Source organism: Notamacropus eugenii, chromosome 3 (assembly GCF_028372415.1).
Source record: "Notamacropus eugenii isolate mMacEug1 chromosome 3, mMacEug1.pri_v2, whole genome shotgun sequence".
Classification (NCBI taxonomy): Eukaryota; Metazoa; Chordata; class Mammalia; order Diprotodontia; family Macropodidae; genus Notamacropus; species Notamacropus eugenii.
The window spans coordinates 288972482-289000047 of NC_092874.1; the positions used below are offsets into that span (position 1 = coordinate 288972482).

At 41.7% G+C, this 27566-nt stretch overlaps 1 protein-coding gene across 6 annotated transcripts in view; it reads left to right on the forward strand.

Annotated features, from left to right (window-relative positions):
* The window catches only part of RFX4 (regulatory factor X4), a 128220-nt gene that overhangs the window by 33332 nt on the left and 67322 nt on the right, over window positions 1-27566 (forward strand). For 5 of the 6 annotated variants that reach the window (XM_072655823.1, XM_072655821.1, XM_072655822.1 and 2 more), the window contains exons 2-4: window positions 6608-6694; window positions 16849-16909; window positions 26951-27074. In XM_072655823.1, coding sequence (XP_072511924.1) covers window positions 6608-6694; window positions 16849-16909; window positions 26951-27074 — 272 coding nt within the window. Of the gene's footprint in view, window positions 1-6607; window positions 6695-8154; window positions 8254-16848; window positions 16910-26950; window positions 27075-27566 lie in introns of those variants that run through there. The other variant, XM_072655825.1, reaches the window with a different exon arrangement.

Genomic DNA, 27566 nt, shown 5'->3' on the forward strand with positions numbered 1-27566 from the left:
GTTGTTGCTTAGACAGTGGATTTATTGTCCATGTAGACAGCATCATGTACTGTACTTGGAATCAGGAAGAGCATGTTCAAATCTTGCTTTAGTCACTTACCACCTGCATGACCCAGGACAAATCATTTAACTTCTCTGTGCCTCTATGTCCTTATCTGTAGAATCAGCAGCTTAGATTCTAAGGTCTCTTCCAGTTCTGAATCTATGTGCCTGTTTTTTTTCTCTTTAAACTTATTTATTTATTTTTAGTTTTCAACATTAAGTTCCACAAGATTCTCCTTATCTCTTACCTCCCCCCACCCGAAGATACCGTGCATTTTGATTGCTCCTTCCCCCAATCTACCCTCCCTTCTATCACACCCCTCCCTTCCCTTATCCCCATTTTCTCTCTTTTCTTGTAGGGCAAGATAGATTTCTATACCTCATTACCTGTATTTCTTATTTCCCAGTTGCATGCAAAAACAATCCTCAGCATTTGTTCCTAAAACTTTGAGTTCCAACTTCTCTTCCTTCTTCCCTCCCCACCCATCCCCACTGAAAAGGCAAGCTATTCAATATAGGCTATACATGTGTAGAAAAAGACTTCCATAATAGTCATGTTGTGAAAGACTAACTATATTTCCCTCATCCTGTCCTGCCCCCCATTTATTCTATTCTCTCTTTTGACCTTGTCCCTCCCCAAAAGTATTTACTTCTAATTACACCCTCCTCCCCTTATCCCTCCCTTCTGTCACCCTTCCCATACCCCACTTATCCCCTTTTCCCCTACTTTCCTGTAGTGTAAGATAAGATTTTCATACCAAATTGAGTGAGCATGTTATTCCCTCTTTAAGTCAAATGTGATGAGAGTAAACTTCACTTTTTCCCTCTCACTTCCCCCCTTTTTCCCTCCATTGAAAAAGTTTTTTCTTTCCTCTTTTATGAGAGATAATTTGCCCCATTCCTTTTCTCCCTTTCTCCTCCCAATATATTCCTCTCTCATCCTTTAATTTTATTTTTTTAAATATCATCCCTTCCTATTCAACTCACCCTATGGCCTCTGTCTATATACATACATATACATGTATGCATGTATATAATCCCTCCAACTACCCAAGTACTGAGAAAAGTTTCAAGAATTACAAATATTATCTTTCCACATAGGAATGTAAGCAGTTCAACTTTAGTAAGTCCCTTATGATTTCTCTTTCCTGTTTACCTTTTCATGTTTCTCTATTTCATTAAATGATCATTTCCCACCCTCTACCCCCCCAAGTACTATACTCAGTTTTGTTGAGTAGGTGATTCTTAGTTTTAATCTTAGTTCCTTTGACCTCCAGAATATCATATTCCAAGCCCTCTGATCCTTTAATATAGAAGCTGCTAGATCCTGTGTTATCTTGATTGTATTTTCACAATACTGAAATTGTTTCTTTCTGGATGCCTGCAATATTTTCTCATTGACCTGGGAACTCTGGAATTTGGCTACAACTTTCCTAGGAATTTCTCTTTTCAGATCTCTTTCAGGAGGTGATCAGTGGATTCATTCAATATTTATTTACCTTCTCGTTCTAGAATATCAGGGCAGTTTTCCTTGATAATTTCATGAAAGATGATGTCTAGGCTCTTTTTTTGATCATGGGCTTCAGAGAGTCCCATAATTTTAAAATTGTCTTTCCTGCATCTATTTTCCAGGTCAGTTGTTTTTCCAAAGAGATATTTCACATTGTCTTGTATTTTTTCATTCTTTTGGTTTTGCTTTGTAATTTCTTGGTTTCTCATAAAGTCATTAGCTTCCAGCTGCTCCGTTCTAATTTTTAAAGAACTCTTTTCTTTAGTGAGCTTTTGAATCTCCTTTTTCATTTGGCTAATTCTGCTTTTTAAAGCCTTCTTCTCCTCATTGGCTTTTTGGGCCTCTTTTGCCATTTGAGTTAGTCTATTTTTAAAGGTGTTATTTTCTTCAGCATTCTTTTGGATCTCCTTTAGCAAGTTGTTGACTCACTTTTCATGATTTTCTTGCATAGCTCTCACTTCTCTTTCCAATTCTTCCTCCACTTCTCTTACTTGATTTTCAAAATCCTCTTTGATTTTCCATGGCCTGAGACTATTGCATATTTTTTGGAGGTTTTTGAGGCAGAAGCCTTGACTTTGATGTCTTCCTCTGATGGTATGCTTTGTTCTTTCTCTTTTGAAAGGATGGAAGAAAATACCTGTTCACCAAGAAAGTAACATCCTATATAGTCTTATTTTTTCCCCTTTTTTGGACATTTTCCCAGCCAGTTACTTGACTTTTGAGTCCTTTGTCAAGTGGAGGTATACTCTAGGAACCTGCAAGTTCTCAGTTCCTCGAAGGTGGCACAATCAAGGGAAAGGAGTTTATTCTTCTCCTGGCCTGTGCTCTGGTCTCAGAGCAACCATAAGCTTTTCTGCCCAGGATCTGTGAGTAGAATTCCCTCTCTAGAGACTCCACCAGCTCCACCACACCAGCATTCTTCCTTATCCCAGGGTCACCACTCAGGGCTGAGATCCCGATTGGCAGCTCGATTCCCCCAGGGTCTTTAGGCCAAGGGCTCCAAAAATGGATGCTGTGCCACAATGGCTGCTGCAGCCCTGGGCCTGGGGCTAGGGCCAGACCCTGCTCCCTTCTCACCCAGGTGAAAGCACTTTTGCACTGACCTTTGAAATTGCCTTAGGCATTTGTGAGTTGAGAAATATGGGAACCACAACTGCTGTCTGTGATTCTGTGCCCTGAAGCCTGCTCTAGTCCTATCTGTAGTACGCCAAGTCTGGGCTGTGCTCAGCTCTAAGCCAAGTGGGATAGACCTTTCCTGTAAGTCTTCCATGCTGTCTTGGGCTGGAAATCTCTTTTACCTCTGTCATTTTGTGGCTTATGCTGCTCTAGAATTTGTTTAGAGTCATTTTTTACAGGTCTTTTATGAGCTATGGTGGGGGAGAGCTAGAGCAGCTCCGTCCTTCTACTCTGCCATCTTGGCTCTACCCACTATGTGCCTATTTTTTAAAAATAATTTTTTTTTTTAAAAAACAAATGCCAAATAACATTTCCATATACATTGTAGAGCAGGAAAGGATTTGTACATGAAACTGAGTCTCTATAATGCACACTCTGGTTTTTTAAAAAGTATATAATTAATTCAGCATACAGTTTTCAAAGCCACCCTGCTTATCTGTGATTCCTTCTGGCCTTCTATTTTCTTCTCATTTTTGGGGGGGGGGGGAAAGGGAGCCTATCTCAATCCCCCTTCTCCCCTCTACTTTGAATTCAATTAGATAGACATTTATTAAACACTTACTATGTACAAGGTATTGTGCTAAGGTATCTACATACATACACCCATTCCCATATTCCTTCTTTCACCTTCACCCTCTCCTTGTTCCCCTCCCAAGCAGTGTAATGAAGCACTTCGTGGAAAGAATGGGACTATCAGACCTGGTTTCCACCAGATGGGAAGACTTTCCTTCAGCTCCAGTACTTTGGAAGTGTTGCCCACAAAAGGGGTCCAAGGAGTCTTATGGTCCAGAGAATTTGACACTCAACTCTCTGCTTCCTCTCTAAAATTTGGCCCACAAACTATGCACCATCCTCAAATACCTACCGATACTTGGCACGGTACTTTATACCTATTGGTGGTTTAGTTTAATTGACCCTTTTGGAATTAATATAAGAACATGAAAGACCATCTGCCATGCTCTTATTTTTTCTGAACCTCTGAACCATGAGACTCTGAGCTCCTGGAAAGTAAGGATTAGGTTTCTGGTTTGGTGTTTTGTGTTTTTGTTTTTTTGGACTCTCTTTGTATCCCTAGTATTTTGCACAATTCTTGGTATATAGTAAGTGTTTAATAAATGCTTGTTGACCTGACTCAGCATTCTCATCTGTCAGGTAAGGGGAGTTGGACAATATTACTTATAAATTCCCTTCCAGTTCTAAATCCATGGACCAATTATCATAATCCCCTTGTGTTTTACAGTACAAAATAATTATGTTAATAATAATATCATTTTCCTGCCTTTCTTACCCCATCCTCACTCCCAGGTTTACTAACAAATGTTGGGTGAATACTTATTGGAAGAGGTTGCAGAGGAGACTTTTGGTTTGGTCTAGGTTGGACCAGAAGAACTTTGAGTTTCTTTTCAACTCTTTGGTTCTGTGAATCTATGAATTATATCCAATTCCACTAATTTTTTTGGCATAAAGTAAATTTGTATTTTTTAAAGCATAAGATCCTATGCATACATTTGAAAATGTTACTATATGTGTAAAAGACATTTATTCAGCCTGTAGACAGTGTTTGCTTATTTATATCAAGTCATTTAACAAACTAGTGTCTGGAATTTCATTTTGGCTTTTAAGGATCCAATTAAAATGACAAAGCATGGCACCCACACAAATTTAAAGACCTCAGACACTTAGGACCCACAAGTTGGGAACCTTTGGCATTGGCACTGGGAAGAGAACACACAAGTTCTTCTTCCAATGCAAAATGGAAGTTGACCGCAAGGAAGGGTTAGGCCCAAATGTAAGCTAAAATGGTGACCTGAGGTTGTTTAACCTGAGAAGCCTGACCAACTTCTGAAGTTAGATGAAGGATTACTTAAGAGATGATCAATGTGGTCAGTACCTGGATACTTCTAATTCTATAATCAACATTCTCCTCCCCTTCATCTTCATCTTTTAAAACCATTTACTAAAACATTCAAAAATGTATCTTAATTTCTGTCTCTTCCTGTTGTTCTTTCATTTGGTGATGCATGTATTTGGTTTGAGTCTGATCAGCATCTACAGATAATGACCTCCTTATGTGTGTGTGTATGTGGCTGTTAGATTGGATATTTACAGACTAGACTTATCTCCAAATATCAGACTATTAGTAAACAGGAGATAAGCAGTTATTGGGTGAGGGATCAGTTTAATTAAATTTTTTTAGCAAAGAGGGCATGTGGTACCTGTCACAATGCACTATTTTGGATCAGTTTGTGATTGCCTAGTACCCAGTCATAGTAGGCACTTGAGGTTACAACTGTCCACTACTTTAAGAATGTTCTATATATAATAAATCTGAACCTGTAAAGCAGGTCATTATTTAATAACTATATTGTTATTTTTCATATTATTCATTTTCAGTGACACTTCTATATATGAATAGAAGTTTATTTATACTACTATGTATTTACCTACACTTTATCAATACTGGGTTTAACCTTGAGCAAATTCTATCACTTCCCCAACCTCAGTTTTCTCTCTTGTAAATTAAGGGTAATAATTCTTGAATTGTTTACCCTTATTCTACAAAGTCTTTTATGTCAATCAATCAATCAACTAGCACCTACTAAGTACCCATTTGCTAAGTACCTGTTTGAGCAGCTAGGTGGTATAGTGGATAGAGTGCTGAGCCAGAAAGACCCGAATTCAAATCCAGCTTCAGACATCTGCTAGCTGTGTGACTCTGGGCAAGTCACTTGACCCTGTTTGCCTCAGTTTCCTCATCTGTAAAATGAGCTGGAGAAGGAAATAGCCAACCACTCCAGTATCTTTGTCAAGAAAACTCCAAATGGGGTCACAAAGAGTTAGACACAAATGAACAATCATAAACACTTGTGATGTGTTGGGGATATAAATATGAAGGATAAAATAATCCCTAATTTCAAGGAGTTTACAGTTTATCAGAGGGTAAAAATGAAATGATAACTAATGATAAAATTGTCTATAACTGGGAAGTGTTTCTTATGGAGCTGAAATGCTTGGAGTATCAGAAAGGTGGTTTTCAGAGGTATATAGGAACATAGCCCAGAAGCAGTAAGGGACATTAGAGACCATTGACTTCAATCCCCTTATTTTACCACTGAGGAAATTGAGGACAATGGAGAGGCCCAGTGAGTTGCCCAGGCTGATGCAGCTAGTAAGTGGCTGACATGAGATTTGAACCCAGGACTTTGACTCCAAGCCCAATGCTCTATGCACAATGTCATGCACTCAATGAATAGTAGTCAGGTGGAACAGTGGATAGAGCACTAGACCCAGAGTCAGGAAGACCCGAGTTCAAATCCTGCCTTTGACACTAACTGGCTGTGCGACCCTGGGAAAGTCACTTAGCCTCAGTTTCCTCATCTGTAAAATGGGGATAATAATAGCACCTACCTCATAGGGTTGTTGGAAGGATCAAAATGAGATAATAATAGTAAAGGTGCCTGGCACATAGTAAGTGCTATATATATGTTAGCTATTATTATTATCATTAACGAGGTGTAAGCACCTCTCCAAAAACAACAGAAAAACAAATGTGTCTTAAATTTGGAATAAATAGGGCATCTTGTTGGATTTACAGTCAAAAGCTCTGGAGGTCAAAATCAGATTCTGCCTTTGGCCGCTTTTGTGATCTTGCTGCGGTCACTGACCTGTTGTGCTCCTGTTAAACCAAAGGGGTTGGGCAGGGTGGCCTCTGGGGTCTCTTCCCCCTCACAGTCTATAATGGAAGGAGCCTAGTCTCATCTTGGTCAAGTTTCAAGAGAAGGCAAGTTTTTTTTTAAACACAATGAAATAATTGAGTTTACAAGGTTCCCATTTTCCCACAAATGCTAACAAAGCATTTTTTTTTTTTTTATTTTTCAGAGAGCTGGATTGAAAGATGTCTCAATGAAAGTGAAAACAAGCGCTATTCCAGCCATACGTCTTTGGGGAATGGTTCTAATGATGAAAGTAAGTACCCAGAATTCCTAGGCCCAATTTGACGTCACATGGCAGAGCCAAACAGCCTGATCAAAGGGTGACTTTCCCTCCACATATTTCTGGGATGGGCTTCAGAACCCAGGGAGATCTTCATCTGCACCCTACTCTGGTGTTCTGCTGTCTTAATGGAGGTGTCCTCTGGAAAGCTAGGAAACCTTCAAGGAAAGGTCTAGTGATAACTGTAGGTCTGTTTCTTGAGGACCAGCCTAGCTTATCACTAGGTTGGCTGAAGGGAAATTGAATTTTTCAGCCATAGTAACCCATGGAGACACTTTACTAGATTGCAGACAAAACCACCTGCCAGGGCATGCCCCTGGTAAAAGAAAACATTCAAAGAGGTTTTCAGAACCATTGCTGTCTTGTTTAGCTATACTAGAATCCTGGCATTACTCTTTCACCATAGAATGAAACGTTACACAAGGTGTAGCTGCTTTGGCCCTAAGGGGACTTAGATGTTTGAATACCTAAAAGTCTTAGCCAAAGGGTGTTCTCACTTCCAGAGTGGTCCCAATGTCATGGTTTACAAGGATGACATTTCAGAGCCATAGGCAAGATAAAGCGAAATAATTAGTAGAAGAAAGTCACTAAACTTCATCATTCATTAGAATAGGGGATTGGGAAAGGCTTTCTGTAGGTGGGATTTTGTCTGGGACTTGAAAGAAGCCAGGAAGATCAGGAGGCAGAGATGAGGGGGAGGGCATTTCAGGCATGGGGCACAACCAGAGGAAATGCCCAGAGGTGGAAGATCAAGTGCCTGTTTGAGAAAAAGCCAGATGGCAGGTGTCATTGGATGGAAGAGTACATCTGGGTAGGGGTGTGGGAAAGGTGGGAAGGGACTGGCTTGGGAAGGGCTTGTTTTATATTGATGCTGGAGTTAATAGGGAATCACTGGTATTGATTGGATAGGGAAGTGACGTGGTCTGACCTCTATTTTAGGGAGATTATTTTGATAGTTAAGTGGAGAATGACCTGGAACAGGGAGGGACTTGAGGCAGAGACTGGCCAGCAGACTACTGCAGTGGTCCAGAAGTGAGATAACACCAGGATGGTGGTCATATCAAGAGGAGAGAAGGAGGAGTAGGAGAGAAATGTTGGGAGTATAGAACTCACTAGACTGGGCAACTAATTGGACTTGGGAGGGGAGAGAAAATGGAGGGGTTGGGAATGAGCCTGAGAGCCACGGAAGATGGAGGACCTTTTGATGGAAATAGGGAAGTTGGGAAGAATGGAGGGTTTGGGGGAAAAGATAATGAGCTCAATCTTGGACATGATGAGTTGAAGACGTCTGTCGAGCCCCATCTAGTGTGAGACGTCCAGTAGGCAGTTGGAGATGGAAGCCTGGAAATCAGCAGAGAACTTGGGGCTGGTTAAGTATCTCTGAGAATCATCAGCACTGAGATGGTAACTGAATTCCTAGGAACCAGTGACATCACGTCGGTCTGCTTAGCAACAAGGCTGACTCTCTCTTTACAGGGATACCTGGTCTCTCTGATGTATCTAATGATGGCTGATTACAAAACCAGCAGCAGGTGCATTCGAATGGGTACTTTTATTTCTTTTTAAGTGATGGAGAAATATTTTAGTCTGTAACCTTAAGGGATGGAAATACAAATGGCAAATTATGGTGTTTATGATGGTACACAGTAGGCATTTAATAAATGCGTGTTGGCTTGACTTAACGACAGAGAGATGCAGGACAATAGCAGCCTAATGAGGCCTGTTGAATTTTCCTTTTCTCCTTGGTCCTTAAGGTGGATTCCCTGTAGAAGAGAGGCAGCCGGATGCAGCTGCACTAAACTTGGGGTTTCAGGATCTGAATTTGAGTCTTGTCTCAGTTAATGAATGCCTGTGCTACCTTGGGCAAGTTGCTTACTCCTTTTCCATTTCAGTTCCCACATAGGTAAGATGATAAGTTAGACTAATTAGGCGGCCTCTGAGGTCCTTCCAACCCTGAATTATGAACCTATACCACATTTCCAGAATACTTTAACGTTTGTCAAAGTGTTTTCTGTACATTATCATATTTAAGCTTCACAATCTTGAGAGATTTTACAATGATCATTATCTTCATTTTACAGATGAAGTACCTGAGACTTAGGATCATTTTATATATGAGGAGACTGAGGTCCAGGGTCAGACAGATAGTAAGTGGCAGAGCCAGGATTTGAACCCAGGCCTCCCTGACAATAGGTCCAACAGTCCAGCCCACTGGGCCATTTTGCTTCCTCATCCATGGGGATTTGGAGGGCCTATCCACAAGATATAGAGAGGAAGTGGATCATGGGGATCATTTAGTCCAACACCCTCATTTTACAGTTGAGTAAACTGAGACCAAGGAGGGGAAGAGACCGCCCAAGGTCACACAGGCAGTAAGTACAAGAGCCAGGCTTCTATCCCACATCTGGGATTCTTGGGAAGGGCTTGTTTTATATTGATGCTGGAGTTGGTAGGGAACCACTGGTATTGATTGGATAGAGAAGTGACGTGGTCTGAGCTGCATCTTAGGAAGATTACTTTGATAGCTGAGTGGAGCATGACCTGGAGCAGGGAGAGACTTGAGGCAGAGAGACTGGCCAGCAGCTACTGCAGTGGTCCAGGGGTGAGGTTACTGAAGGGTGGTAGTCATGTCAAAAGGAGAGAAGGAGGAGTAGGAGAGAGATGTTGGGAGTATAGAGCCCACTGGACCTGACCACTAATTGGACTTGTGAGGGAAGAGATCTGGTTCTTCCAACCCACCATGATGCCTCTCCTAGGCAATGTCATTTTTAATGAAATTCTTTAATAAACTGGAATGGGGGAAGTGGAATGTGAAAGGAAAGGATTGTACTAAATGGTTTCCCAGGTCCCTCTTGACTCTAGAGCTGGGATTCTATGATGCTTTCGCGTCAGCTAGGTGGCGCTGCAGTGGGTTGAGCCAATCCCCTAGATGGGATGGAGTTTAAATTCAGTCCTAGATATTGAGTAGCTGTGCGACCCTGGGTGAGTCACTTACCCTCTGTTTGCTTCAGTTTCATCATGGGAATAATAAAATCACCTCACCTCCCAGGGTTTTTGCGAGGATCAAAGGAGATAATAATTGTTAATCACGTAGCATGGTGCTTGGAACATAGCAGGTGCTCTGGAACTGTTAGCTGCTATTATTACAGTTCTTCTTATTATTTCAAAATGAGGGGTGGTACTAAGTGACCCCTGAGGTCCCTTACAGCTCCAATTCCATGATCCTATAAGTCCCTTGATAGGTAGTGAAGGAAACCTAAAAAATGGCCAGAGAGTGATAATTGGTAGAGTGGAAAGAATAGAGAACAGGGACTTAGGAAGCCCAAGTTTCATACTAGCTGTGTGACCCAGAGCAAGTCTCTTAGACTTGGTTTACCTCAGTTTCCCCATCTGTAAAATGGGGACAGCTTGCAGGGTTGTTGTGAGGCCCAAATGAGATCATGATTTAAAAGCACTTAGCATAGTCCTTGGCACATGATGAGAGCTATGTGATATTTATTTTTATTAGTACTCCTAATTAAAATTTTATTTATTATTTATTCATTATCATCATTCCTATATTCAATCTACAACCACTTGTCAAATGCTTACTAGATGCCAGCCACTGAGCTAAGTGCTGGGGAGACAATGACAAAAGAGAACCAGTCCTTGTCCTCAGGGAGCTCATTTTCTGTTTTTAATAATTTGACTTTTTAAAAAATTCTTAACTTAATAAACACTAAGATAAACTAACCTTTTTATATATAAAGTGGAACAGAAAAAGAGGATCGTGTATGAAACTGGGAATCACTATTATGTACAGCTTCCTTTTCCTTTTATATTTATAATCACTTCAAGGTGTAACTTTCAGTGGTGTCCTCAGAAGCTCACATTCTAAAAGGGGAGTCTGGCATAAACAGAGAAAGAAAGAGATGCAGAAAGAAAGACAGAGACATACACATATAGTGAGAGAGACATATACAGAGAGAAAGAGAACATATATAAGGTGTGTGTTCATCTTTCGTTGCCAAAGAAGACCATGCCATCAGGGAATAATAACATGACTTGCACTTGACTTTGTTTTGAGTGAGGGAGGGCTGTGCAGGTCACCAGCTTCACTTCTCCTCTAGAGCTATCTGAATCTAGTGACCAGATATTCATCAGGATGACTGGAGATGACCCAGGATGAGGCAATTGGGGTTAAGTGACTTGCCCAAGGTCACACAGCTAGTGAGTGTCAAGTGTCTGAGGTGAGATTTGAACTCAGGTCCTCCTGCACTGGTGCTCTATCCACTGCACCACCTAGCTGCCCCACATAGATAAGATAACCTGAGGGAAGAGAGTATACTAGCCACTAGAGAGACCAGGAAAGACTTCCTCCTGAAGGTGATGCTTAAGCTGTCTTGAAGGAAACCAGGAATTATGAGAGATGGAGAGGTGAGGAGAAAAAGCATTCTGAGTCTGGGGGGATAACCAGTACAAAAGTATAGTGGCCAGAGATGAGGGAGTGGAGATCAGCATCAAGGCCCGACTGTAGAGGTGTTTAGGGCTGCTAAGGAAAATGTTAGAGGTCACAGTAAATACTTTTTCTATGATAGCCTTGGGAGGTAGCTGGTCTTTTTTCCCCCCTATTTTATGAAAAATGAAACTGAGGCTTGGATCTATTGAGATCACACAGTCAGTAACTGGATTGGAACCCATGTTTTTCCTGGCTCTATATTTAACATTCTTTCCACTACCCCACGCTTGACCCTTTAGATCCAATTCTTTCACTAGCCCAGCTGTGTAATCTTGGACAATACTTGTCTGGTGTCAGTTTCCCTAACCATTAAACGGGAATCACTTCTTAGAACCAGAAAAGACCTTAGAAATCATCTTGTTCAATTTCTCCAAATGGCAGATGAGGAAATTGAGGCTCAGGAGAGGGGGAAATGAGTTTCTTAAGGTCCCAGAGTCAAAGTTGCCACCCAGGTCTCCCCCTTCCTAGTCCATTTCTCCAACACCAACCTGCCTCTGGAGCTAGAGATTTGGACAAGTTTTTTGTTGTTTACTCCCCTTCTCAAAGACGTAGGCCACAGTGGCAGACTATGCCTACATTGTCCTTTCATAAACATTAATTATCAGGGTTTACAACCTTTGGTGATCGATTGCCAAATCCTATCCATTTTGGCCCATTTGAAGCTAGCATTGGAAAGGAATGTACTTTGAACCCCAAAATATATTTCTCTAAGAATTTATCATAAAGTCACCATCACTAAAATAGGAAGAGATTCATCACAGAACAATGAAATCTTAAAGATGGAAGGGGCATCTAGTCTGATCTCTACATGGACAAGTCATGCAGCTATAACCTGAAGACCTCTAATGATGGAGAACTCACTACCTCCCAATATAGCTCCTTCCATCAATGCTGATGGATGCACCATCACACTTCATGAATTGTTCTGATAAAGAAAAGTTATCCCTTTCTGATGATGAAACAGTTATCAGTAAATGGGGAAAGCAAAATTTAAAAACTGTTAAGAGACTAAAATAAGGATTATGATCCGTGCCCTATCCAGTACAGAATCAGGGAAGATCTAGTAGCCCGCTTTGGCTGGAACATAAAATATATGAAGAGGAGTCATGTGATACATGGTTGGAGAGGAAGCCAGTCATTTGTGACTGGCCTTAAATGCCAGGTGTACTTCATTCTGGTATCACTAGGGATAATAGGGTAAAGATGTGAGCCGGTTGATAGATTGAGAAGGTGGTTTTTGTTGTTTTGAGGGGTTTTTTGGAAGCTATGAGGAAGATGGATTGGAGACAGCCCGTGAGACCAGTTAGTAGGCTAATACAATAATCAGGACTTGAAGGGGCTGTAGACATGATGAGCTAGGGTGGTAACAATGAGTATGGAGAGAATGGTGTGGATGAAGGCAGATGGAGTTGAAATTAATGGGCTTTCCTGCTTAACCAGATATCTTGAGTCTGCTCAGGGAAAATTGAGGAGTTGGACAAGAGGAACTCTGGTCCCTCCTAGCTGTGAGCCAGTCTGTCATCCCAGCTTGGGCAAGATTCCCCATCAGATTAGAATGCAGGTGTAGACTAAGATCATTACAAAGATCAAGGTGACTGGAGGATGAAATCATAATGGGGAGAGGAGACGTTGACAAGATCGCACTCACCCAGTCAGAGTATGTTGTAAAGACAGAACTGTGGTTCTGGGATGCTTAACTGGGAAGGCATGATGTAGGGAATGATCCATGCTCCTAGTCTGCGCAGTGTTAGCCCATCTTTTAGCTTTGCATTTACTCTCAACATCAGGCTAATTTGGTCTTCCTAGGATCAAAGAGGAAGACCTTATAGGTCATCTAACCTAATTCTCCTCTCATTAGGTAACAAGAAACTTAAGGCATAGAGATAGTAAGCAACTTGTTCTAGGTGCTCCAGGTTATCAGTGACAGGCTCGGAATTTGGAGCCTTTCTGATTGGAAAATCCGAGTTCTTCCCATGACATCCAGCCAGTTCCCACCTGAAACCCCTTTTGCTTTCTAGCACCTATTGTGAGTCTCATCTCATTCTGGGTTTTTGGCTTTCCTGACTCATTGTTATGGGCCCTTGCCATCTCACCCTTCTGTCTTCAGTTACCTGTCCACATGTCCACTTCTTCTATGTCTATTTAGTTGAATGATGGATGGTGGGTGAAGGTGGATAGTGGATAGTGGAAGGTAAAAGGTGGAAGGTGGACGGTAGATGATGGAAGGTGGATGGTGAGAGTAACCCAAGGTCACTTTGGAACAGCATAGATAGAGATATGAAAAAGGTCAAGAGATCTGAGACTAAAGTTGAATTGCTTCACATAATCTCCAAAATGGTGGCCCAGGCACCTAGCCCTCCCAAACTTCTCTAATACTGTTGAGGACACCACCATCCCTCCAGTCCTTCAAGGTCATAACTTCAGTGCCATCTTCAACTCCTCTCCGCCCGCCAATGCAACCTGACAGTTTTTTGCTTCCTCCCTTTGCATCTGTTCCCTTCTCTCTGCTCCCACTTAGTTCAGTACCCCATCACCTCTTGTCTACATGATCACTCATGAATTGCTCTCCCTGCCTCCCATCTGTCCCTTTTCCATTTCTCCACACCCCAGTTGAAGTGATTTTCCTACAGCCTGGTTCTGACCACATCGTTCTGCTCAGTAAACTCCAGTGGCTCCCTGTTGGTGCTGGAATGAAGTATTACATCATCTTTATCTCATCCCTTTTCAATGTTTGTGTGCAAGCTTCATAATACGCAAAGTTTTGAGTACAGCAGTACATGTAGATGATTTAAAAATAAATATGCACATATTAGACTTATACTTTGTATTGAGAGGGATGTACAATCAAAAGTTTGGCAACCAATATAGTATATAAGATCAAGATAGTGAAGGATGAAAAGTGAGACCCAAGTGACGGAATGGCCTGGGGAAACAGGGAGGGGTAAAGGGAGCTAGAGAGAGGTCATCAAGAGGGTAAGGAATAGGGCTAGAAGAAATGAGGCTGAGGGACAGATGGAAGGGCAAGAGGTTAGGCCTGAGAGAGGAGTTTCATGGGCTCAAAGGTACCACCATCTTTGTGTGTGGTGGAGGTGGAGATCAGGTGTAGTCACTGATGTGCCTGAAAGGCCAAGCTTTTTGAGGAACTGTTGGTGTGCATATTGAAGTTCCCAGGTATGGGGACTAAGGTTTGTACTGGAAGGGATGTGTGAGTTGAATTCCTGGGAAAGGAGAGGGAGTGACCTAGGGGTGGGGAGATGATGGTGGCCAAGATTTGGATTGGATAATAGATCTTAGTGTTGAGGCCCTCCAAGAAGAAAAGCTCACTTAATGATGGAGGCACGTTGAGGGTCTACAAGTGGAGGAGAAGACTCCTTCTGGAGTAGTGTCTGCAGCAGGGATGCAGGGTCTTCAGGGACGGGGATGGGAGCTGAGGGGTGTGATGGTGGAGGAGGTAGAGGGAGGGCTGTTTGTTCAGAACAGAATGGGTATCCAGAGGCACAATGGATAGGAGGGGATAAACCTGAGAGGATTGGGACAGATGGGAGATAGGAATGTGGGGGGTGGGTGGTTTTGCCCAGGTAGCCAGGATTCCATTATCCCAAGACTAGGAGAAGAGGAGGTAGGACTACACTAGCTATAGGCAGACTGTTACTCCTTCCCAGCAAGGCATGGCAGCCCTGGGGTGTGATTTTTCTTATTTTTCTGAGGACATTGAAAAAGATGGCAAACTGAGTCTTGAAGTAAAAACAGGAATTCCAAGAGATAGAAGTGAGGGGGAAGAGCATTCTAGGCATTGGGAACAGCCAGGGCAAAAGTTTGGGGGTGGGAGATGTAGTAGCAGGTGTGAAGGTCAGCAAGATGGCCAGTGTATATTAAGATTGGAGAATTCAAAAGTGTCCAGGTTGTGAAGAGTTAAAGTCCTTCCTTTGTAGGTGAAAAGATCGTTATTCAGTTGTTTTCATTCATGTCGACCATTTTCTTGGCAAAGATACTGGAGGGGTTTGCCATTTCCTTCTTCACTTATTGTACAGATGAGGAAACTGAGGCAAGGATGGCTAAGAGACTTGCCCAAGGTCACACAGCTAGTAAGCATCTGAGGCCGGATTTGAAGTTAGGTCTTTCTTATTCCAGGTCTAGTGCTCTATCTATTGCGCCTATGAAAAGACCAAGGTCATGCTGCTGTTAGGTAGTTTACTGAGATGGCATAATTAAACTGTATCTAGCAAACCTTTGCTCCTCCCTCTATCCCCCTAGGGCACATCTTCTCCTAACTGCCCACAGCATCTGTGGGGAAGAATGGGCACTGGCTTAGAGCACAGGCCAGTGAGGCCCCATCACTAGCCAGGGACATCCAGGGTTCTTCCCACTGGACCCTGCTGACTTCCTCTTCATCTGTTCAAAGATGGATGAGTCGACCTGTGACAGCCATGCCAACATCATGTCAGCAATTCTCACCATCACCAATGGCCCTATTTCAGGTTCTGTGGTTTCATCCACATGGGTCCTCCATACCCCCATGCAGACTCCATTTAGACCAGACATTCCCTTTCTTGCAGAGCCTTTCCTACTTTGTGGTGTTTTGGGGCCATTACGTGGCAGGGGCCTGCATGGAAAGATGACGATGACTAGATGTAAGGCTGGACATTGACCCAGAACCAGTGCCTACTGCTTTGGGCCTCCTAGCTAGATGTGCCTGATCATCCCGTGAATGTGAGTTATAGTGGTCATTCAAAATGATAATCAGGTAACTTACACGAAAAGCCTTATATTAGACTCTTAGCTGGGCTGAAGAATCGCATTGTCTTGTGAAATTCTGTTTGGAGACAGGGAGGAGTTAGTAGTATCTTGTCAGTCAGTCAATAAACCTTTATTAAGTACCTACTATATGCCACACACTGTGCTAAGGGCTGGAGATACAGAAAGAGGCAGAATACAATCCCTGTCCTCAAGAAGCTTACTATGTAACAGTTAAAGGCTCCTGGACTACAGCAGAGAAAGGCTTTAAACAGGCTTCTTCTCTGATGATCTCTTATCAATAATCAATAGTCAAGAAATAGTTATTAAGTACCCGCTTTCTTCTCTAATGATCTATCAACTATCAATCATCAAGAAATAGTTATTAAGTACCTCCTGCGTTGCAGATAGTGTGCTAAGTGTTAGGGATATAAAAAGAGGCAAGCAACAGTCACTGCCCTCAAGAAGCTCACAATCCAATCTTGTGTGCCGGCTGCGTAAAAGAATCCCGAGGCCCATGGTTATGTACTTGCAAGTTACCCTCTGTCACTGTTTGGTTAAGCTTCATTAGCTTTCCTAGCATGTCTGATGATCATAGAGTCATAAAGGGGACCTTAGAGGCCTCTTCGCCCAACCCTCTCCCTTTATAGATGAAGAGACCTTGGCCTTGCCCAAGGTCACACAGCTACTAAGAGGCAAAACCAGGATTCAAACTCAGGTCCTCTTAACTTGTGCCCACTGCGCCAAGTGCTGTGAAGTGTCCATTGCAGGAGTGTAACTGTGGATGGGAGACCAAACAGGCAGGCGCACACACCACTCCTCCACCAGAGAGAGTCAAGACCCTTTGCCTTTGCCTACCAAATCTAATTCTTTCTCTTTCTCTTTCCTTTCACAGATGAGGAAAAAGAAAATAACCGAGCGTCCAAACCCCATTCAACGCCTGCCACCCTTCAGTGGTAAGTTTCCTCTTTGAAAACCTTGATAAAGCCCTGATAATGTGTTTCTAGCCAATATATAGAGCCTATAGAGCCAAATGAATCAGCTTTACTAGTGTTGAAGTGAAAAGAATTTAAATCAAATTTATTGAAAAAGATTTGAAATCAAACTTATTAAATTTTTAAAAAGCATGGACCTTTTAAATGAATACTTTATAAGTCTTCAGGTGCTCTATAAATGTGAGTTATGATCGTTATTATTAGTGATAATCAGGTAACTTCATTATGAGCATTTGTGTAGAAATGCTAAAGTCTTAGCTGGGCTGGAGAGTTGCAGCATCCTGGGAAGTCCATCACTGTTACATTCTTCAACATCAAAATGTGAACATAGACCAAGTCACAAGTGCTAGGTAAATCCTATTTACATTTCTACACTGCATTTCATTGTTATCGATATCCTTATAGGGTCTTTGCTCATAGCATCTCTGACATCAGGAATGGATTCTTCCTGACCAACCTTCCATGTGTAGCTTTTGAAATCCCTCCCTTCTTTCACAGATGTCACAACCTCTCTGAGCCTCTCTCATCTGTAAAAGAAAAAGGTTGAACTCTTTGACCCCTACAGTCAGTTCCTGCCAACTCTAAATCTATAATGAGAGATGGATAGATAGATAGATGGGTAGATAGATAGACAAATGGATGGATGAATAGGTAGATAGATAGGGAGATAGAGGGATGGGTGGATGGATGGATGGATGGATAGGGAAAGAAGGATAGATAGATAAGATAGAAAGAAAGAAAGAAAAAAGAAAGAAAGAAAGATAGATAGATAGATAGATAGATAGATAGATAGATAGATAGATAGATGGTTGGGTAGGGAGAGAGAGAGATCATAGATGGATAGGTAGCCCTCAGCTTTGCTACTCAGTATCTGTGTCAGGATTAAGGGTTACTGGATTAGGGTTAGGAGGGGTTACTCTGGAGTTAACCCATCCTCATTGTTCTGGCTGTTGTTACTTTTTCTGTAGCAGACTTGACCTTGCCCCTCCTCCACATTTAGCTAACACATTTCCTATTAAGGGCAGACCCTTGGAAGATGCTTCCCTAGGGAAGACCTTCTGGGAGCTGGGATTCGTAATAATGCACAGAATGGACATATTCTGTTTTATTAGTGCCTCTCATAGAGCAGAGCCTTTAGAACTGCAAAGGATCTTAGAGGCTGTCTATCTACTCCAGTCACTTCCTTGCACAGAGGAAGAAACTGAGGCTCCAAGGAGGGGGAGTGAGTTGCCTGTACAGTATTTTGTAGAGATGGGATTCAAACTCAAGTCTCCTGACCTTCACTTCAGTGCCCTCTCCCTTGCACTACTGCTGAGGAAAGGTGCCTAGGGAATCACTTGGTTCAACCCCGTGATTTGATGGAGACTCAAATGATGGAGGGAATGAGGAGGGTCATGGATATCTGTGTGAGCCTGGCACACTCCCCTTTTGTGCCCTGGGGAAGCTCTCTCCCACTATGAATTTCTTAGCAGATTCTGACCTGTATCTAGGGATTTTCCTCACTAGGAATTCCCAATATGGTCCCTCCACCCCCACCCCTACCCCCAACCCTAAATGATATGTGTGTGCCAGCTGGTTCAAGCTATTCTTGCTTATGGCTTCCTAATTGGATTTAGGGGGATGGGGTCAGCATCTGTGATGCTCTGGGCTACCTAGAGTGTTTTGGAAGGTCACGAATCATTCGTCAACAGCTCCTTATGTGCTTATGGGAGAGTACCCAAAGCAGACCAACAACATGAGACAAGGGATATGACATAATAATGAGAACTCACCTTTCTCTAGTACTGAGGAGTGTGCAAAGCACTTTCCTCTGGTCCATGGGAGTGTCTCCATGTGAAAAGTGACCCTGACGTTCTGAGATGGGAAATGCCATGCTCAGGGTTGCCCAGCTATTAAGTGTCAGAGCTGGGGTTTGAACTCAGATCCCTGTAGCTCCAAGTCTAGCACTTTCTCTCCTACACAGATTATCTCAAGGGAGGGAGTGGATAAATGTTATGAAAGACTGCTGCGTGGAGTGTTTAATTTATTTAAGAATTGTTCCAATGGTCCTTGATAGAATGGGACCTCCTTGAGGCAGTGACTGTTTTGTTTGTATCATTGTATACCCACAATCTGGCATACAGTAGGAGTTTTATAAATGTTTGTTGATTGAATGATTATTCACCTTTTGGAACAATATAGTCCAAGAGCCACTGGTTTCATATTGGTGGGTTCTCCCAATGTCCATCCTTTGGAGTGAGAACTCTGTTTCTCCTGTCCCCCCCCCCGCCCCGCTCCTGCCCTCCCTTTTCCCCACGATACTTGCATCATTCTCTCTTTCCCCAAGACTCCTTCTATGCAAGGAACAAATAATATGTCAGCCAGAAAACCTACAATAATTGGACCACGTGATTTTCTCTGAAGAAAACAGGCAAATATTGTAAAAATGCCTTCTGCTCAATACTTTCCAGCTTCATCTGGCACAAGGGTTAGTAAATCCCAACACTCTTAGGGACTCTCAGTGCTGCTGGAATCTTGCTCACACAATAGCCTCTATTCAGGGAGAAAATTTAGAAATGGAAACGTCGGATCATTCAGGCCTCCTCCGTGCCAGCCCATCAAGGAAGGCCTTCCTCCCCCGCACACGTCTCTTGGCATTTCCGTATTGTGTTAGATTCATTGTGTCCTGTCAAATCAGAGACATTTTCCTTTTCAGCTGTTTATAGAGTGTGGGATGGCCTTCTCAAAAAGGAAGATTAAACGGTAGCTCATCGTCTCTTTTTTGAGTTTTCTTTTTTTTTTTTTTAAATTAAGCCCTAAGGTAATTTGTCTGATTTTTTTTCAAGTTCCAAAGTCAGACATTCACAAACCCAATTTAGATTCTTTTTTGTAGTAGTTATGGGATCATAACTAAGCAGGAGGAAAACTAGTCTTGGCATCTTTTCTATGAAACATAGATTTTCTAGAAAGACACTGCTCCTGGACCCTCTCTAGTTGGTAAAATCAGCAAGTGTAAATTTATTCCAACTTACAAATATAGCCTTTTATAGAATCCTAGACCCATAGACTTAGAACTGGAAGTATTTTGTGGAATAGGAATCCCTACTATTCTTGATGGGTTATCATCTAGCCTTTCCTTGAAGATCTCCAGTGATGGAGAACTCATTACCTCCTAAAGTATCACATCTCAGTTGGGCACGTCCCGGTTAGGGAAGTTCTTATGTTTAGCCAAAACTTGTCTCCACCATTTTCTCTCTTCTACTCTTACTTCTGACCCCTAGACCCAAGCGGAACAAACCTCTTTCCTCTTTCCCATGGCAGCCTTTCCAATGCCTAAATAAACCTATCATATCCTCTCTATTTATTCTCCTCTCCAAGCTTCCTTCAACATTGCCTCATATAGCCATGGTATCTGATCTTTTTATTAACATAGCTGATCTCCTAAGGACACCCTTTAGTTTTTCAATATCCCTCCTAAAATATGATGGGAGAACTGAAAAAGGATACTTTAGCTCATGTATAAATAATGCCCTTGACACATGGCATCTTTGCTTTAACCCAATCACTGATAAAACTATTGAACAAAATAACTAAACACTTTATAAATGATGGATCACCTTTATTTATTCCTGTCTGATTTGGGCATTTAGCCAGCTAAATAATCCATTTAACCTTACCATCATCTCTCATACCCCATAATGTGAACACATAAAGTCATGGTAGTCCAAAGTGGGAGTGAACAGACTTTTAAACTTTTGTGTCAGCAAGTGGCCTAACCAATACCCAGAAGTCATTAGAGGATAAAATAAAGGGGTGAAAGGAAACAGAAGGGGGAATGGAGAGAAATAAAAGAAGAAAGGAGGGCAGATAGGAGAGCAAAGAGGGGAGAACAGAAGAACTAGAAAGGACAGTGGTAGAGACAGTATAGAAGGGAAAGAAGAGGGACGTGGAATGGTCTAATGGGCCACATATCTCATGTGGTTAATCACTGAACATATATTAAGCTCCTAATATATTCCAGGCACTGTGCAAAGAGCTGGGAATATGACGAGAGGTAGAGACAGTCCTTGCCCTCAAGAGCTTTCACTATACTTTGAACACAACAGATAGAAGTAGAGGGTCGAGGCAAGGGTACAGACAGGAGTGGGAGAAGATACCAGCACTGGTGGGGAAGGGATGATGGGGAAGTACCCAGGAGTGCAGCTGGGTGGGAAAAGAAGAGATGGCATCCTCCTCCAATGGAGGATCTGGGAGTAGAGATCTCGGCCCTCTAGTCAGAGGAAGAAAGGGATCACAGGGGCAAGAGGTATTGAGGAGGTGTGAGTTCTGGGGCCAAAATGATCTTGTAGGATAAGAAGCTTCCTGGAGCATGATGGAGAGGTCCAGAGGGTGGCACCAGGGCTATGGTGTGGCTTACCCCCTTTTCTTAGTTCTTGTACTAAATACTATCCATAACCCAGACCTTATTAACCTTTACTTGTGACCAGTCTAGTCTAGTTCCCATAAATGAAAGGGAAAGGTCAGATCTGCACTAAATGCCAATTTAACTGATGACAGGTTGAGTATCAAAGGGGCAGATTAGGTTACTCAGTGTTTAAGTCAGACTCTGGTCATTGGGATGATGAAAACACTGGTGTGTTCCTCCAAAATTCATCCTTAATACTACTGGCAGGTTAATCCTCCTAGAGCACAACACTTTGTTATTCTCCTGTCCTCAAACTCTCCACCAAATAAAGTCCAAGCTAAGGCCTTTGTCAGGGATGCTATAGAGGTTACTGAGGCTTAGGTGAGGGCTAGGTTATGTGGCCTCAGCCTTTCTGAAGTTCTATATGCTGTGTCCTACTTTTCTCTAATTATTTATAAATGTATACTTTCCTGTCCTGTCTTCCCAACCCAGTTGTAAGATACTTGAGAGCAGGGGCCACATGATATCCTGAAATTATTAGAAATCAGGGATTAGGTTCTTACAACCACTAAACACTGTATTATTTCACTAGAGATTACTGAAAATATACTTTTCAGCATGCAATTATTTGTAACAAAACACTAATTCTGATAATATGATCTTCTAACACATTAACCATGAAATAACCTACAGAATGCAGCACACAAAGTAAAACTGGTTAACATGCAAAACATTTTTTCTCATAAATAATTCCCTAGAATTCTGTAACCTTTTGTCAATTAAAAAAATTGATTTTAGACAGCATTCACTTTTCATATCACGTGAAATCTACAGTACAATAAATGCTGTTCAGCAACTAAAATTTTTAAAACTAAAGCATTTTTAACCTGAGTCTTAACCTGTGACAAATGGCGATGTGAGGGTATTATATGCCATGAATACATGGGGTGTTCTTTACTCTACAATGGTAGGGTGAACAAGACCAGTGAAGCACCTGGGAGGAGACCAACTTCTCCACAAATTTACCTATATCCTCCTTACATATTTTTCCAGCTGCACCTAGCAGCCAATGTATATGGTTGCCAAGGTGAAAATGAAAATGAGGTTATGGTTAAAATCACGTGAATGCATGAAGTTGTAAAAGTGAAACGCACAAATGTCAAAGATTGTACTCATTGGACTGAATTCTTGACTGTGCAGTGCTAGACATTAATAAGGAGATGTATTTGATGTAATCCTTGCCCTCAAGGAGCTAATTTTCTAATTGTAGAGATATATGAAGTGTTGTGTGAAGTCTCAAGGAAATAAATTCATTCTTTTTACTTCTATCCCCAGCACCTAGGATGGAACCTGGAATATAGTAGGAGCTTAATAAATGCTTCTTGATTGATTTATTGATCTTCTAAGTATGCTGGCGCAGCTATCTCCAAAATCAGTTTTTTTCTAAATTTTCCAGTGGTCTTTTAGGTTTTTCTAAATCCTTAAATAGTTATTCAGATTAAGACATGCTTTATGAAATCCTGTTCATTTTTCTTTTGGTAAAATATCTGGCCAAGATAAGTCTATAAAGAGAAACTTTAAAAACTGGCATAAGACCTCATATTTCTGACCATTTTGGGGGAGGCGGATCTCTGGTTTCATTGGCATGGGAAAGCTCCCTCTCTCTATATAGACCTGCTTCTTATTTGTCACTTAGAATTTTAGAGAATTATCTGAAACAGACAGCATGTGTCAGAAATGAGACCTGAATCCAGGTCTTTCAGGCTTTGAGGACAGTTTTCTATCTACAATACCAGCCTATGTCTCACTACAAGATTATTATTTCCATTTTGCGGATAAGGAGACTGAGGATCTAAGAGGTTAAGTAACTTGGCCATGTGAGAGTCAAGACCTAAAGCCAGGTCTTCCTGACTTTAAGACTGGGGTTTCATCTCCACTACATCATCCTCTCTTAAGGCAAGGGTGGGGAACTTTCATTCAGTCAAAGGGCCATACTTGAGGATCTAGAGGGCTACATGTGGCCTCAGGGCTGCAAGTTCTCCACCCCTGCTAAGGTTTATAAGAAACTTCTCTTACAGACCCCTTAAGTAACGAGGACACACATCACCCCCATTTATGGAAAAGAAAACTGGCTCACAGGACTTGGTCTGAACTAGAATTGGCATCCAGGTCTTTTCCCCATGTAGAACCTTTTCCATTATCCCGCTAAATATGGACTTAAGTGCATTCAGGAAGGCACAGGCTTAAGACTAAAATGGAGAAAACGTACCCTCCATATTATGACTTTTGTTATTGCAAATATTGGTACAGACAAGTCTAGCCTGTTACGGTCTCTACCTTCAGTGTGGTTTTAAAAATGCAGCCTCTGGAGAATGAATGGTCTCTGTTAGCCAGCAGACCAACAGCCTTATTATCTTTCCATAATAGGATGAGGCCAAATTCAAATATGATAAAGTTGTTAAATAGAAGATAGGAAAATGGACCAAGTAGGGGGATTTTTCTTTTTTAATCATTAAAAAGTTGAGGTCCTAATGTGGCTTTGTTCACTATGTCAGGCTAATGATCGCCTCTGAAAGACCGGAGAAAAGGGCGAAATTTCGTCAGATATGAAGAGAAATAATTAACAGCTTTTCATTCTGCCAGGGGAGCTGACGTCCCAATTAGTGACAAGGGGACACAAGCAGACTCTCCGGGCTTTGAAAAGAGGTTTTGTTGAAGACCTACGAATTTAGGGGAAAGATGCCGCGATAATATTCCTCTGGAAACTGACAAAGGAGAGATGTTTTCCTTACACATCAATTGCATTCATTTGTCCATGGAGCTTATTAAAATGGCCATAAATCACCCAAATGACTCCAATGGAAGCCGAGCCTGTCAGAGGGACAAAACACACATAGAAATTTAGTTATTGGGGAGGAATCAGGCTTTTACAGGTAACTCCTTAATTAGCTCAGTGTCTGCAAACCAATTGCCCAGATCTGATAACAAGAGGTTGCTGCTCCTGGCAGGGATAATGAAAATAATGTAATTTAACCTTTCCTTGTGAGTCCTAGGGGCTTGTTTTACAACCAGATGCCAGGATCAGGGTCAACAAATAGATGTGATCATTTAAAATTCTTTGAGAAGATGTTGGTAGAATAATATTTCGTGGGATCAGTGGTTTCTCCTCTCTGTTTTAAGTAGATTACAGAGAGATGTTAGACTTCATTTTTGTCTCATATCCCCAACACCGACAGCACCTGTGGGGCATGTAGAAGGTGCTTAATGTTTCTTTTGTAATGGATTCTTTCTTTAACTGTCCAACTCCTAGAGTTGTTCTGACTTTCATCCTGACATCTGGCCTTGGCAAGGAGGATACTCATTTCCTTTATCTGTTTTTCTATCTATTTCACTTTTCTTTTATCAATTTAGTATCTATACCTATGCTTGATATGAGAATGTAAGCTCCCTTAGGGCAAGGACTATTTCATTTGCACATCCCCAGTAGATAGACCACTTACTTCTCTCTGAGTAACTCATTGAAAGGATTGAATTTGAGGGTCTCAACCTTCTCTTCTGTAAGTGCAGAAGTTCTAGATCATCTGAGATCTCCTCCTTCTCTAAAATCTATGCTCCCCTTGGTGGGCACTTACATACTTGTTGAACTGAACTTCTTTAGTTCCCTTATAAGATCAGAGAGACTGTGAGAGGCCATGGAAAGAAAGCCTGGAGTCAGAGTCTAGCTCCAAAAACCTCCTTCGCTGTGTGACTCTGGATAAGTCACTTAACCCCTCCCAGCCTTACTTGCTTCCTATTGAAAGTAAGCACAATAATTATTGTATTGCCTTTTTTGTAGGTTCATTTTGGGAAGTATTTATAGAAATGTAAGCTAGTTGTGAAAATATAAGGATGGTATGCTGCTTGGTTTTGTATCTTCCATAGTGCCCAGCACCATGCTTTGACATAGCAGATGCTCAATAAATGCAGCTAACTTTCACCAGTTATATAAATAAATCTTTTAAATTATGTATGCATATGGATTTTCTGTCCCAAAGGCATGGTAGGGGATGATCTGAATCAATAAAGAAAGAAAATCATACTAGTACATCCTGTCCCTAAAAAAAGTGCAGTCCCCAAATTAGAAATCCAAGTGTATTAGACAGGTAAATGTGAAACCAAGTGGTACAGCTGAGTTGAAAAGTCAATTGAAATTTAATTCCAATTCAAGCACCAATTAAGTTTCTATCCTGTGTAAAGTGCTGTGGTACCAAGACAAAATTATTATAACATTATTGTAAAAGCTTCCTAATTGCTCACTCAATCAACAGCCCTCAATTCATCCTTCAACAAACATTTATTAGGCACATACTCTGTGCTGTGCTGGAGGATTCAAAGACAGGACCCAAACAGTTCCTGCCTCCAAAGAGCTTCCATTCTGTCCAGGTTGTAAATTGATTCATTAATTCAACAAACATCAATTACTCACCAGGGACTGATTGTTCTGGACATTGAGGATATAAAAACTAAACCAAAACAAGCCACTTCTCTGCCCCCAAGGGGTTTATATTCTACTGGGGAAAAATATGAAATGTAAAGAGATAAGTACATACAAGTTCATTTGAGGAATGGGAGTGAGCGCTCACAACCCTGGGGAACCAAAAAAGTCTCCTCAAAGGATAGAACACATGAACTGAGTCTTGAAGGAAGATGAGATATTTTAGAAAGTGAGGAGGATGTGCATTCTGGGCTAAGTGGAAAGTTTGAAAGAGATGGGGCATGCATGGCCTGTCATGTGAAAAGGGACAGCCAATAGGCCAGTATAGACAGCAATACTCCACAAGTGAGGAAAGGCAGGCTGGAGCCAGATGGTGCAGGGTATGAAATGCCAAAGCTGAGAAGTTTGTCTTTTATCTCAGAGGTCATAGGGAGTCACATAAGCTCCCTAAGGAACTGGAAGAGGTGGTGGAGTAACTTTGTCAGACTGGTGCTTTTAAAAAACCTTTATCCAATTGTCCAAAATAAGTATTTGAAACATCAGGGCCACCTTTGGTTCTACCTCACCTTTATCCCTTGTAGCAGATCTTGTCCCCATGGCTTCATAATATCTTTCAGATTCCCCTCTTTTCTTTTTCTACTACCCCTATGCTAATGCAAGCACACACCATTGCCTGCCTAGAGCACTGATAGCTAGTTTACAAGTGCTTACACCCTGCCAGGGCACATTGCACAGCTCTTCCAGAGCCATCACACTTTGCCATCAATTACTCCCCTGTTCAATAGCCTATAACCATCAAAAGGAAACAAAGGGGTAGAACTAGACAACTGCTCACATTTATGATATTTCAGTGGATTCCCCTCCTCACCATCTTATCCTGTCCAATTCTTGTTTTTCTTTCCATAGACCATTTAGAGCTGAAAGGCACCTTTGAGGCCACCTAGTTTAATCCCCTCATTTGGTCAAGTAGGGAAAATCACCTGCCCAAGGTCGCAAAGGTAACAAGAATCAAAGATGAGACTGAAACCTACATTGTCTGACTCCAGAGCCAGAGCTCTTTCCTCTGTTCTAGTTTGATGGATTGTCAACAAATAGTAACCAATCTCTTGATACTTCATGGACTGGTTTGGCATTGTCTCTCCAGGCTGGAGGAGAATTATGAGATTGCAGAAGGCGTGTGCATTCCGAGGAGTGCACTCTACATGCACTACTTGGATTTCTGCGAGAAAAATGACACCCAACCTGTTAATGCTGCCAGCTTCGGGAAGGTGAGTCTAAAAACCTGACAACAACACGTGTGTGTGTGTGTGTGCGTGTGTGTGTGTGTGTTTTATGGTAACCTTTCACTCTATGGGAAGCCAATGGTGGCTATTGAAGGTTCATGTTAGATCACTAACTAGTAAATGGGAACCTGGTTGGTTTCATAGCTCAGAGTCTTTAGATGTCAATACTCCCTCTTCCCAATGGATCTCGTGAATTTGGGAATACCCCCCAACAATGCACATCACTCCTCAACACCTGTTCATTCTAAGTAACTTGCCCATACCCTCCAATAAATTTATCACAGGGGTCTAGCCTATGCCCTGGGTACCTTCCTCATGTCCTTTTAACATTGCGTGGTTATCAACAGCACACGCAGGCTGTCTTGTCTGTTGTCCTTTACTCTATTGATTAGCCTATCTTTTTTTTTATTATATTTTTCTCTAAATATATCTTTGATTATCATTTTATTTTCATGATTGCTTGTTTGCAATGCATAG